The sequence below is a fragment of the Sceloporus occidentalis genome, unplaced genomic scaffold (genome assembly GCF_023333645.1).
Source record: "Sceloporus occidentalis isolate IW3139 unplaced genomic scaffold, rSceOcc1.0.p SCAF_411, whole genome shotgun sequence".
Classification (NCBI taxonomy): Eukaryota; Metazoa; Chordata; class Lepidosauria; order Squamata; family Phrynosomatidae; genus Sceloporus; species Sceloporus occidentalis.
Genome location: NW_028317391.1, coordinates 218614 through 233408, shown reverse-complemented (window position 1 = coordinate 233408; position 14795 = coordinate 218614). Strand labels below are relative to the sequence as shown.

Below are 14795 nucleotides of genomic sequence, written 5' to 3'. Positions count from 1 at the left end.
CTACAATGTAGAGAGCAGTATATGGAACGTGGTGCCCGTGTTACGTGGCCCTCTGCCAAGATACGGCCATTCTCTTACCTTGTTCCAGGTTAGTGCCGGGGGCCGCCGTCCCCCCATCTCTATCTGAGGTTGTGGCTGTTAAGCAGAGAGATGCCCGGCTCTCCCCTCTGGCCCCCGGGGTCAGCTGCATTATTGATGGATCCCAGAGAATTTCTTAGTAACCAGACCGCATTTATTGTTACAATGTAAACAATCTTATATAAGGAGTTATCGTATCGCGCCCACCAATCACTGGAGGGATAATCTGCTCTATAAATACATAAATAATTTTGCGTTTGTGTATATATATATATATATATATATATATATATATATATATATATATAGATTATTTGCTGTATATATATATATATAGATTATTTGCTGTATATATATATATATATATATATATAGATTATTTGTTGTGTATATATATATATATTATTTGCTGTATATATATATATTATTTGCTGTGTATATATATAGATTATTTGTTGTGTATATATATATATATTATTTGCTGTATATATATATATTATTTGCTGTATATATATATATGTGTTTTTTATTGTTTGCAGTCACACGTTAGCGTTTATTGCCTCCCTGTAATACCCCGTTTCCGCCTGTAGATGGCAGCCTCATCTCTCCTGCAAAATTTTTATTTTATTTTCATTTGAAATATAAATGAAATTCGAAAAGAATGAAAATAAAATATTCCGATCTCACAGCAGCAGAAAATACATTAAAACAAGCCTGTTGGTGGCGGCCGCTGGGGTCTTGTACGGCTGCTTTCATGTTAATTCACCGCTTGCAGAAAACGATACTTGGTCGCTTTCCATCTGCCCCGTGCGGGGCAAATACACAGAATGTCTGTATTTAGAGGACAAATCAATAAGATGACTTGAAACATTCCCCTATTACAGGGACTCTCCGGCGCCCCAGACGGCCTCCTGAACAAAGAATGCATATTAAATTACCCCCCTTACTGGAACCTTCGCTGAGCCAATGAGCCGCACACATCTTCTTGAAGCCAAATAACTGGGGTGGGTAAGGGGCAAAATCCCCACCCCGGGAACACCATAAGAATGTACACTGACCTCTGGCTGCCCCTTTAACAATACATTGTGCAGGGCCCGCTCAGCAATTTCCACAGGGGAAGCTCATTGGGGTCACTGTTCATATTGCAGGATGGATGCGGGGGGGGGGCCTTAATGCCCTCGTTTGCCCGTTTTTATTGTTGCAGGCACAGCACTCCGCTCCTGTGTCTCAATCACTCACACATTATTCAATGGCCCCGAAATAATAAAAAATCCCCCAAAATTAAATCCAAACCGGACTCTTTGTGTTTAGGGATCGTGTGTCGGCGAGAGGGACGGTGAGCTGCCGGTCGCCGCCGTGAGATCTGAGCGAGGGGGTTTCAGATTATCTGCGAGGCGCGCGTGATAAGTAGCGAGTATCTTGCAGCGCGTGGACACTGTTCTGTTATCGCTGATACATTTGCTGCCGTCGTATCGTCTTTGGGGAATTTTCAGATAAAATCGGAGGCGCATTAATCACCGGAGAAACAATCCGAGCCGCAGAGTGTTTGCCTTTTTTTGGCTGCGGTTATAAACTGTTTGCTTACAAATCTATGAGCTCCGGGGCGGAATCAGAAGCCGCTGGAGATCTTTAAACATACGGGAACTGGTAAAAAGTGGCTGCAGCATTAATCAGCTTCCCATCAGGCCTGGGCTGGTAGATCGGCCCCATTCGGCCCGTTTCTCCGGCTGTAACGACTCAAACCTTAATCAGTCGTTGGTCTCGTCTTAGATTCAGGAGCCGGATGTCTATCCCATGCATGTTTAATACCCTCACTGTGTTACCCTCTACCACCTCTGCTGGGAGGCTGTTCCACTTATCCACCACCCTCTTTGTAAGGTAAACAGTGGTGCGCATGCACAGAGCTCCAGCACCGGCTCGCATTAGAATTCCAGGGGTGCTTAAATATTCATTGTCCGTGGCCGTGCCTGGATGAGACGCTATAACGCTGGCAGATCATTAGGAATGCGATCCGGTGCCTGCGGGGGGGGGGGGGTGTTATTTTAGGGAATGATGTAGAAATTTATATTTTTAAAGCCGCCAAATAATTTGCATAATATGGGTTATTTTAATGATTTATTCCGGATTCTGCTCCGTTGGGCTTTAAGCTCTTTAAGCGGAAGGAGTTGTGCGGTGGCCGCTCGGTACCGGCTCCGGACGCCAGTCGCCTGCAGCCGGTACGGAGGGCTGGCGGTCAGACCGTCGCTGTCCAGCTGGTGGCCAGATGCGGCCCCCCCAGGGATCATTATCCAATCTGTGACACGCGGGATGCGCCAAAGCAGAGAGAAAAGGAAATCAGCCGAACAGAGCAGCCGGGCGGAAGATGCAGATACGCCGGAGTCACAGGAGGGTCAACGTAACGAGGCTTGGAACCGGCGGCCCCCGGCGGACGACGCTGCAGAGGGTCTCCACGCTGACTGCCAAGCAAACCCGTTTATACAATAATAATGTTAGTGACCCCAGCGGGTATTTACCCCCCGAACGAGGAACCTTTTATTGTTTTGCTACAATGTACCCCCCCCCCCCGGTCCGGGTTATTTGGTGCCGCGTTTCCCCCGGCGGCAAATAATTAAGAATAGAATTTCAGGGATCTGCTGGGAAATATTTCATGATAAAGACCCGAGTGATACACGCAGAAATGTCTATTTTTAAAACTGCTAAAATGTTCATTACAGGGACGATTTAAGTTTTAAGATAAACCTAGCAGTGAGGTGGTGGTAGGTAAGTAGAGCAGCCTCCCAGCAGAAGAGGTAGAAGGTAATACAGTGAAGCATAGGATAGACATATGGCTCCTGAATGCCCACCCAAAGCCCCTCTAAAACAGGTCCGGGCAAAACACGCAGCGGGTGGGCCGGACGAGTTTTTAGTCTTTTCTCGATTCTCTCATTACTGCACTTAAAGCGCTCGGGGAGGTCTTTGCGCCGGCGGCCGGATCCTCCGCGCTGCGACATAATGTTTAATATCAGATTATCGGGGCCGGAAATCTGATAATCCGGTAAAAACCATCTGCCTGTAATTACCCTTCAGGATTCTCAGCACCGAAGAAGGATAATGGGTTTTTTTTATGTTTTTTTATCACTTTTGTGTTTTTTATATGTTTTCTCTCGGCCCCCAAAGCTGTTCTGTAGACCGAGGAATGGAATTCGTGGCAGAAATCGAATTTTAAGGACAGATGTAGCGTTAAAGAAAATGTCTCTTTTTATATAAAAGGAAATCTGTATTTTTCCCTCGATTTTCTCTGATTTTGGTCTTTTGCCTAAATTACGGAAGTTGTTTGATCAGAATTCCTCTCGCTCGATGCGTTCGCTTGGAATGCTGCCGATGGGTTTTTCAGACCCCCTTTAAATTGTGACGTTACAAAGTATCTGTTACCCCGATTAACCCTTCTGTTACCCCTCCCAGGACGACATCTACATGTACGGCGGGAAGATCGAAACCCCCGCGGGGAACATCACGGACGAGCTTTGGGTCTTTAACATACCCAGCCAGTCCTGGAGCACCAGGACCCCCACCGTCCTCAACCATGCGCAGCAGTACGCCCTGGAGGGCCACACGGCCCACGTGGTGGAACTCGATAACAGAGAAGCCGTGATGATCATCGTGTTTGGATACTCGTCTGTGTACGGATACATCAGCAACGTCCAGGAGTACTACATGAGTGAGTAACTGTCCGCGTACAGCGCTGTGTACCATGCCGGCGATGAGTAAATCAGTTCATAATAATAATGTGTAACCCCCCTGCGCTCATAGTGTTCCCAGTACAGCCCAGCGAGGAATTGGTTAAACTCCCCCAGTCCGCAGGCCATAGGGGTTGGGAAGCGTCTGGCTGTTATTCCTAAATCCTGATATATATTATATTAACTAAATGAGTGAAGGGGCAGTCAGGGGGACCCCGGAGTCGCCGACACTCAGTGTCGGGTAAAACCAAACGAAGACTGATTTATTTCTCACACACAGAGCTGGATATATCCAGCAAAACACACATTATATATATATATATATCACACACACACAATATATATATATATATCACACACACACATTATATATATATATATCACACACACACATTATATATATATATATCACACACACACATTATATATATATATATCACACACACACATTATATATATATATATCACACACACACATTATATATATATATATATCACACACACACATTATATATATATATATATCACACACACACATTATATATATATATATCACACACACACATTATATATATATATATCACACACACACATTATATATATATATATATCACACACACAATATATATATATATATCACACACACACATTATATATATATATATATATCACACACACAATATATATATATATATATTGTTACAGGGTCACCGTACCCAAGGCTGGGACCCCCTGTTTGAGGGCTGAGGAATCACCAGTCAGTCCCTCATACGGATCGCACTCAGCTATCCACGGATCATCCAGACCACCATTCGTAGTAAACCAAGAAGAACTCTCTTTATTACAAACACACAGAATTTATATACAATCTCAATGCAATGTGTACCGAACCCAACCCCCAATCCCATCACTCACATCCCATCACAAATCCCATCAGTATACAGGGGATGTATCAGGTGAGGGGATTACAGAATACAATGGGTTCCCCCACCTGTGTTATCCCCCCTGTAGTGCGGGTGCCGTCTGGGCAGACAGGGCTGTGTTGGCTGATTAAGAGCCCCAGCCAGATTATAGGATTGTCTCTTTGAAGGCTGGGGCTGAATCCACATCAGTCTCTGGGCCGGTTACACAATAAACACAATATAATATATTACCGGGTCACAGTATACGGAACCGGACACAAAAGTGCTCCGTGACCCAGCTAAACTTCATATGACACATGAGCCAGCTAGCCTGGCCCTGTCACAGATCTCCCCCTTGACCAACGGTCCGGCAGACCAGGCAGATCCACACGGGTCTGCTGCAGGCTGTCCGAGTGGACAAAGTTCAAAGGTGCAGGCCTTAGTTCATGGCCCCCTTTGTCAGAAGCATCCATTGAAGGTGGGCCAGGGCCCTGGTCGCCCAAAAGGATAGTCAGTAGTCCTCTGTGAATTGGAGGACGGTCCCAGCTCAGCCGGGGGCACATGGCTATCCCCCTCACCGGGGTAACAGGGGCACGTGGGGACTCTTGCTCCCTAGTCTTGGGAACTGAGTCTGGGGCAGCTGCCAGGCCAGGGTGGTTGCATGGAAGGAAAACCCTGCTGATCGGGCCGGGGGCACTCCAGGGAAACACGTAGAGGTAGTAAGCGAGGCCTCTACCGGGACACTGGAGTGACCTAGGGGACACTCTGGGACAGGAACAGGTGCCCTTACAGGGTTATTGGGCGAGCTAAGCAGCTCTGCGGGGTACTCAGGGGACCCAGGGGAATACTCCGGGGCAGGGACAGGTGCCAATACTGGACCACCGGGAGGGTTAAGCAGACCCTCGATCTTCCTCTCTGGGACAGGTGCCTCTGCCTGGGCACGGGGAGAGTCAGAGGAACACTCTGGGACAGTGACCTGGGCTTCTAGGAGGACACTTGGGGAACCAGGGATAGGAACCAGGGCCTGCGCCAGGCTACTGAAAGGACCCAGGGAACTCGGCAGCCCCTCTGGCGTCCTCGCTAGGTCGGGGAACGGTGCCTCTACCGGGTCACCGGGGACTTCATAGGGAACCTCTGGGGCAGTGACCCGGGTTTCTTCCAGGACACTCGGGAAATCAGGGGGACAGTCTGGGGCACTGGCTTCTACGGGCATAGCTAGGGGTTTGGTGAGGGGAATTGTGCCACTTACTCGGGCGGTGGGGACAGTCATCTCTTCTGCCGGGGTAGAGCAGCCAGGGTTGTTGGTGAGGACTTGGGTCGGAGCTTTTGGCTTCCTCCTCCGCTTCTTCTTGCTGGCGAGGACCTCGGTTCTTCTCGCCAGGGCAGGGGCCGCGGAGTAGGTGAAGAGGACCTCGGTCCCACTCCCGCAAGTTGTAGTACCATGCTCCCAGTCTCCTTGTAACTCCTGGAGCTCCACTCTCCGCAGCAATTCTTTATAGTCCCTCTCGAGCTGCCATTCCTCTTGGACCAGGCAATCCATAACAGCCTCCAGCTCGGGGGGAATAGCATAAACCAGGACTTCTGCACGGTTGTCCCAGATTGTATCCCTGCGGTACTGGCAGGGGCTTCCGAAGGACGAGTCAAATTGGAAGGCATCATATATCAGTCCTGGGTCGACGGGGCTATACAGCATCAGAGGGTCGCTGTGGTCTTCACCTGCTAACTGCTGGGAGAATCCCTGGTAGCGGCTCTGGAGGTCGAGCTCTGCATATATGAGATCCCTCAATTCGTCTTCCCACTCCGGCAACGGGTTCTCCCCCAGGAGTGGAACTCGTAGATCCCACATTGTCCAGTACTGTGCCCAGTACGTTTCAAAGTGGGGATGGGAGAAATCATCCCTCCAGTCTGCAGGCGCAGACTCTAACTGCCATTGCTGGTGTTCCAGCTCACACACCTCGGCTGTAACCCGGTCTCTCTCATCCTCGGGTTCTCGGAAGGGTTGGATATCCTGGTATGATATTTTGGTGGTCTGTTCCCCTAGTCTGGGAGATACAGACCCACTCTGGCTCAGTTCCCGGTGACACATTTTAATCACCGCCGTCACTTGCTCCGATGTAGCCCCTCCTGGGTACAGGGATAGGTGCCATAGAATGTTCTTTTGTAGAGCACTCAGTCCGAGGCTCTCCTCTGGGGCATCCTGGTGCCGGTCCATCTCTCTGCAGTCCGCAATCAGAGTAGCCTTTCCTTTGCTACAAACCTCCAGGAGCTCTCTTGGTGTCTCTCGTCTGCAATCCCAGTTGGTGGTTTGGATTTCACCCAAGTCGTGGGATTCTTCCCACCGCTGCCAACCAATGTTACAGGGTCACCGTACCCAAGGCTGGGTCCCCCTGTTTGAGGGCTGAGGAATCACCAGTCAGTCCCTCATACGGATCGCACTCAGCTATCCACGGATCATCCAGACCACCATTCGTAGTAAACCAAGAAGAACTCTCTTTATTACAAACACACAGAATTTATATACAATCTCAATGCAATGTGTACCGAACCCAACCCCCAATCCCATCAGCCACATCCCATCACAAATCCCATCAGTATACAGGAGATGTATCAGGTGAGGGGATTACAGAATACAATGGGTTCCCCCACCTGTGTTATCCCCCCTGTAGTGCGGGGGCCGTCTGGGCAGACAGGGCTGTGTTGGCTGATTAAGAGCCCCAGCCAGATTATAGGATCGTCTCCTTGAAGGCTGGGGCTGAATCCACATCAGTCTCTGGGCCGGTTACACAATAAACACAATATAATATATTACCGGGTCACAGTATACAGAACCGGACACAAAAGTGCTCCGTGACCCGGCTAAACTTCATATGACACATGAGCCAGCTAGCCTGGCCCTGTCACACCCGGTAACAATAACCCCCCAGCGCTGTATACAGTAATATAACCCCCCAGCGCTGTATACAGTAATATAACTTTAAAACAAATATTTAAAGAAAAATCCTTATCCACTACCCCTAATCCCAGGCAAGTGCCCATGACCTCCATCCAAGCCCCCTTTAGTCAGTAGGTGGGCAGTAAAAATCAATTACCTGTTAGTGGCCATTCCGTTTTGTCAAGCAATGCCTTCCAGTCCTCATCTTCATCCCAGGAAAAAATTAAAATTAAAAAGTCCCTGTTTAAAAATAAAATCCACATCCCAAAAAATATAAAATCTGCACCCGTTGGATTCTAAAATCACTTTTGGTTGGCCAGGAACATGTATAGATACTCTGATACACTAGCGGCCCCAAGTGGTTGGAGGATGCACTGCATTATCCATTGACTTGAGTTGGACCCTCTTCCCACCGCCTGTCTGGCTTTACCCCTTTTACCTCCTCTATGGAGAGAGGGGGTGAGACTTCGGGCAACTTTCCTGAGACCCAAGAGGAGACTTTTGTTTTAAATAAGGATAATGCCGCAAGTTCTGTGTCTGAAGACGTCTCGCTTTGATTAATGGAAATCAGTGATGTTTACCCGGTGTAATATCTAAAACTAACTCAGAAGTTCCCACTGATGTGATTTTACTGACCGTACAATAAATTGGCTCGTTATTAAATGTCACCAATCTTTTATTCTGAGAAATGACCCGATTGCCGGGGTAAAGCAGGACTTCTTTCTCGTGCGTTGATATAATCTGAGTTATTTCCAGATTCATGAGGATTCTCTAAATTTCACTTTAAAACTTTTTTAAATAATTGTGTTCTGCAAACCCCACCAGCTCCACCATATTTATACCCAGTTAACGAGCGCCTAGCGCCCCCGGGGATGCGTCACTTAATTACTGTGAAAAACCTTCGCGTCATTATCGTGATGCTAATCACGCAAATATAATTAGTTTCCGCATAATTAGATGCTTGCGTTCAATTCCTTATCGATTGGGCAATGGATGGCTCATTTTTTCTTGTATTCTACAAACCTCAAATATGGGATTTCTGAACACGCTCGGTTTAAAAAATGTTTTCATCCTGTTTTGGGATGCGCTTCTGCGTTAATAATGTTCCGAGCTGCATGAATGCGTGAGACGGTATGTTAGAACTTTTTCAATATTGTTCTCTGCAGGTTTTAGAGCTTTGTCATTGACACTTCTAATATATCTATCTATCTATCTATCTATATATATATACACATATATAATATTATAAAAAATATCATATAAAATATATGATATAATAATAAAAATAATATAATAAATATATATGTATATAAGATATAATCTAATAATAATATATATAATATAATACATATAATATATAACAATATATAATATAATAATATATAATATAATAAGTATAATATATAATATAATACTATATATAATATAATAGATTAATAAATATCATATTTAATATAATGAATATCATATAATATAATAATATCATATATATAATAATAAATATAACATATAACATATAATATAATCATATTTAATATAGTATATGTAGTATGTAATATATTATTATTATTTATAATAATCACGTATATCGCCTTAGTAATACATTGTGGTCTACGAGTCACCCTGCCAGCTGATTGCCTTCCGTATAAATGGTTTCAATAAGTAAATCAATAAAGTGAGATGTTTTGGCGCAGATACAGATGACAGGATTGATTTATTTGGAATTTTAATAGAAACCTATTAGTCACCCCCAGCCTCACTTGTAGCCATTGGCCCAAACAAAAGCATCCAAACTTCAGTCCTAATTGCCCCACTTATAACCCCAGAGAGGGCATTTCACCCCCTTTAACGGGCAGACAGGAAATATGATAACCCTGATAAAAATACTCGTTACCCTCATCTACAGAACATTCTTAAGGAAAAGCTTTAATAGAATTTATTTTAGAGAAGTAAATAAATGAGTAAATAGAACGAAGAAGCTCTTCTTAAAAGTGTTTGAAACAATTTGGGAAGTGATCCTAGTTACTAAGTAACATCACCTTTTATTACGGTTGTTTCCCTTTTAGTGCCGTCCGAGGCGGCAGCGTTTTTTTTGGTGGATTTAATGTTTATTTCGCGCTGTTGAGCACTAATTGGAGGAAAAGGCGGCGCGGAGGTGATGAGCGTGGCGTTCCGGAGCGCGACCTAATCGGGTCCCACGGAGATGGCGTCTCTGCCCTTTCTTCGCTGCGTTTAGTTATGGCTGCCGGCGTTCCCATAAATCTCCCGAGGGAGACGATAGAGATGGTTTTACTCACTTGGATCATAAAACTTTTTTTATTCTTTCATATTTTTTTTATTTTTACTTTTTTTTCTAAACCTTTCCGTAGAGAGAGAAAACCAAATATATATATTTATCTTCTGACTTTTACCGATTTCTTTCTCTCTGCGTCTCCAGATAAAAGGTTGCGTTTCCGAGCCGCCGCTTTTCTCTTCACACGCAGGAGCGATTAGTGAATATTTTTAAACGCACGCAAAATAACAAAAACAATGTTTTTCCGAATATTACATTTTCCCTATTTCCCTTGTTTGTTCTTGTTTTCGGTTTGAATCCGAGTTGAAGGGCTCATAGGGGTTTGCGGTTTGCTGCTTGAATGCAGACGGCATCTTGTGTGGTGGCTGAGAGTGTTCGGGTTTCAGATCTTGTGTTCCTTCTGCCGCGGAAGCTCTAATGCAAGCGATCGGCTGAACGTGTTTGTTATTCGCATGCGGCTCGGACCTCTCCGGCTGAGAGCCCCTTATTTATCCGCGTGAGTCGGAACCTTTAACCCCGTCTGCTCTTTGGTCTTTTGCAATTGAGCAGCTCTGACCTCTTCTGTGGGATGGAGCCGAGGAGCCGAGGAGTAAAAATACTTTGTTCAGAAAACAATCTTCAGAGAATTTCTCGAGGATTCGTTTCTCTCCAGCATTGTAACGTTTTCTGCCGTCACCGCGTTTGGATTTGTAGCACCTGACCTGCGTTATTATGTGTCCGTGTGTGTATTCTATGGACTCCCGCGATATAATCCAGCTGTTGGGGCTCAGAGGGCTCAGTAAGTTGGGAGGCCTTCTGGATCATGAGCATCGGGACTGGATAGACCCCGAATCGCTTACGCAGAGTATGGGGTTCCACACCGAACTCTCCAGAATATTAAGTCCGCCATTTCTCACGCACTTTCATTGCCAGCTGTATAGATAGATAAGACCAAAGCCCCGTCCGTTCCTCCTACCCCCAAACTCCCCCAAACTGGGGGGAATGCCCTACGCATGCTTCCAAAGTCATAAGCCTGTAACAATATTGCGGGAGGGCATTATCCTCTTCCGGGGATTCTGGCTGCACCTTTTCCCCCATTTATTTATTTTTGGGCACTAAGGCACACCGGTGTCTTTCTCGTGTAACCTCTTTCTCGCGTAACTAATTTCTCGTGTAGCCTCTTTCACGCGTAACCTCTTTCTCGCGTAACCTCTTTCTCGTGTAGCCTCTTTCTCGTGTAGCCTCTTTCTCGTGTAGCCTCTTTCTCGTGTAGCCTCTTTCTCGTGTAGCCTCTTTCTCGCGTAACCTCTTTCTCGTGTAGCCTCTTTCTCGTGTAGCCTCTTTCTCGTGTAGCCTCTTTCTCGTGTAGCCTCTTTCTCGTGTAGCCTCTTTCTCGTGTAGCCTCTTTCTCGTGTAGCCTCTTTCTCGTGTAGCCTCTTTCTCGCGTAACTAATTTCTCGCGTAACCTCTTTCTCGTGTAGCCTCTTTCTCGCGCAGCCTCTTTCTCGCGCAGCCTCTTTCTCGGGGTTCACGTTTATTGTAAGGCGATCCACCGGCTTTACATAAATCAGCACAGACTCCAGTACAGATCATTAAACTCCTCAACACTTGGACGGCTCTGGTTCATCGGCCAAGAAAGACCATCTATTATTTTCACCTTCACTCAGCTGGCCCCGGCTGCAGTGAAAAGGAGGCTGAGTTGGGGATTCTTTGGAGGTCGTTAATTTGGCTGCTGACTTTCTGGTTGAAATTTTGAGGACGGATGCCGCGGATGCTGGTGAGAGGCGCCCTGTGCGGTTTGCAGCTCAATCCGTTATTTATCTGTCTGCCGGCGACAGCTTGTACTCCGACATGAATTGGGTTTGTTGCCGAAGTAACGAAAATGATTAAAATCTTGGAAATTTTAATAATTCTGCCTCCAGGGCCGGTTGGCAGATTAAACGCCAGGACAACTCGCCAAAACTCCCACTGACTCTCCATGTTTACGGGGAATGCTGTCCCTTAGTGATGATAATGATTATATACTATACATTATACGGGGATCTCACTGATTTATCTATACATTATACAGGGGTCTGCCGGTCACTGATTTATCTATACATTATACAGGGGCCGGTCACTGATTTATCTATACATTATACAGGGGGCCGGTGTTACAGGGTCACCGTACCCAAGGCTGGGTACCCCTGTTTGAGGGCTGAGGAATCACCGGTCAGTCCCTCATACGGATCGCACTCAGCTATCCCCGGATCATCCAGACCACCATTCGTAGCAAACCAAGAAGAACTCTCTTTATTACAAACACACAGAACTTTATACAATCTCAATGCAATGTGTACCGAACCCAACCCCCAATCCCATCACTCCCATCCCATCACAAATCCCATCAGTATACAGGGGATGTATCAGGTGAGGGGATTACAGAATACAATGGGTTCCCCCACCTGTGTTATCCCCCCTGTAGTGCGGGTGCCGGCTGGGCAGACAGGGCTGTGTTGGCTGATTAAGAGCCCCAGCCAGATTATAGGATCGTCTCTTTGAAGGCTGGAGCTGAAGCCACATCAGTCTCTGGGCCGGTTACACAATAAACACAATATAATATATTACCGGGTCACGGTATACAGAACCGGACACAAAAGTGCTCCGTGACCCGGCTAAACTTCATATGACACACGAGCCAGCTAGCCTGGCCCTGTCACAGCCGGTAACTGATTTATGTATACATTATACAGGGGGCCGGTCACTGATTTATCTATACATTATACAGGGGCCGGCTCACTGATTTATTTATACATTATACGGGGATCTCACTGATTTATCTATACATTATACAGGGGTCTGCCGGTCACTGATTTATCTATACATTATCCGGGGGCCGGTCACTGATTTATCTATACATTATACAGGGGGCCGGTCACTGATTTATCTATACATTATACAGGGGACAGTCACTGATTTATCTATACATTATACAGGGGCCGGTCACTGATTTATCTATACATTATACAGGGGGTCGGTCACTGATTTATCTATACATTATACAGGGGGCCGGTCACTGATTTATCTATACATTATACAGGGGGCCGGTCACTGATTTATCTATACATTATACAGGGGGCCGGCTCACTGATTTATCTATACATTATACAGGGGCCGGTCACTGATTTATCTATACATTATACAGGGGGCCGGTCACTGATTTATCTATACATTATACAGGGGCGGCTCGCTGATTTATCTAAACATTATACAGGGGGCCGGTCACTGATTTATCTATACATTATACAGGGGCCGGTCACTGATTTATCTATACATTATACAGGGGCCGGTCACTGATTTATCTATACATTACACAGGGGCCGGTCACTGATTTATCTATACATTATACAGGGGGCCGGTCACTGATTTATCTATACATTATACAGAGGCTGGTCACTGATTTATCTATACATTATACAGAGGCCGGTCACTGATTTATCTATACATTATACAGGGACCGGCTCGCTGATTTATCTATACATTATACAGGGGCCAGTCACTGATTTATCTATACATTATACAGGGGGCTGGCTTGCTGATTTAACTATACATTATCTAGGGGGCCGGCTCACTGATATAAATATGCATTATACAGGGCACCACCGCTCTCGTCTTTCCTACAGCGGATGGTATTTTTAACCCTTTCACTTCCAGGTTCACATTTTTTTGATTAACGATAATGTTTCACTCTATTTGGGTTTTGTTCTCAGGATCCAATACCTGGCTGGTTCCCGAGACCAGAGGAGCCATCGTGCAGGGCGGTTACGGTCACACCAGCGCATACGATCCGTTTACGAAAGCCGTGTACGTGCACGGGGGCCACAAGGCTTTACCTGGGAACAAATACGGGCTGGTGGACGATCTGTACCGGTACGAAGTGAACAGCAGGACGTGGTGAGTACCGGGGCTCCGTGATGGGGGGGTCCTGATATCACCCCCACTGAATTAGGGTCGGTACGGCTGGGGTTACGGATGATTGATTTGGGTGAAGGTACTGGGGTGATATGGATGATAGGGATGCCAGCGGGACCTCCAGTGTCGCTCGGCCTACGGGCCCCACAGAGAATTATTTTAACCTCGGCGACCCAATTCTGAGCCAATATTATTAGATCTTGTATTCTTTGGTCGTTTTCCCTGTGAGTCAGAAGAGTCCATCAAGCCTATAAGAATACAAACAGGAAGCATTTAACCCGCCGGCGGATTGGCCCCATCCGGCCCCCCTCTAGTCCCCCCGTTTTCCTGCTGTAAAGATTTAAACCTTAATCAGTCGTTGGTCTCGTCTTAGATTCAGGAGCCGGATGTCTACCCCATGCATGTTTAATACCCTCACTGTATTACCCTCTACCACCTCTGCTGGGAGGCTGTTCCACTTATACTACCATGACAGTAAAGAAAAACTTCTAGTCTAGTTTTAGGCTATGACCTTTTATTCTAACATCTAACCTAGTTTAATAACTTTACACGTTTCTGAGGTCCAGTGAAACCTGGTGTTTAATATTACAGCTTTTTTATTATTATTATTATTATTATTATCTTTTATGTAAATGACTTAATAACTTAAGTTAATAAAAAGTATCGTCCTAACCTCATACCGCTGCAGAAACTGACTTTTTTTGCTTGGTTAGTTCTGTAAACCTGTCAGGCTGAGCGTAATGGGAGTTGTAGATCAGTAGCCACCGGACCTGGTCTACAAATCAAAGGTTTCTTGGCTTTATTCCGTGAAAGGGTATCCAGAGCTCATTAAATTCCCCGCGGCCCCCCATGGATCGAGGGCCGTATTCGTTTTCTGTGTCCACTCCATCCGGTGACCTTTTTGTCTCGTCTTTCTCCTCACCTCCAAGCGTTTCAGAGACTGA

At 45.9% G+C, this 14795-nt stretch overlaps 1 protein-coding gene across 1 annotated transcript in view; it reads left to right on the top strand.

Annotated features, from left to right (window-relative positions):
* LOC149272840 (attractin-like protein 1) overlaps positions 1-14795 on the top strand; it is a 207244-nt gene that overhangs the window by 34544 nt on the left and 157905 nt on the right. The window contains exons 7-9 of the mRNA XM_089506674.1: positions 1-88; positions 3520-3775; positions 13650-13833. Of these exons, the coding sequence (XP_089362800.1) occupies positions 1-88; positions 3520-3775; positions 13650-13833 (528 nt within the window). The remainder of the gene's footprint in view (positions 89-3519; positions 3776-13649; positions 13834-14795) is intronic.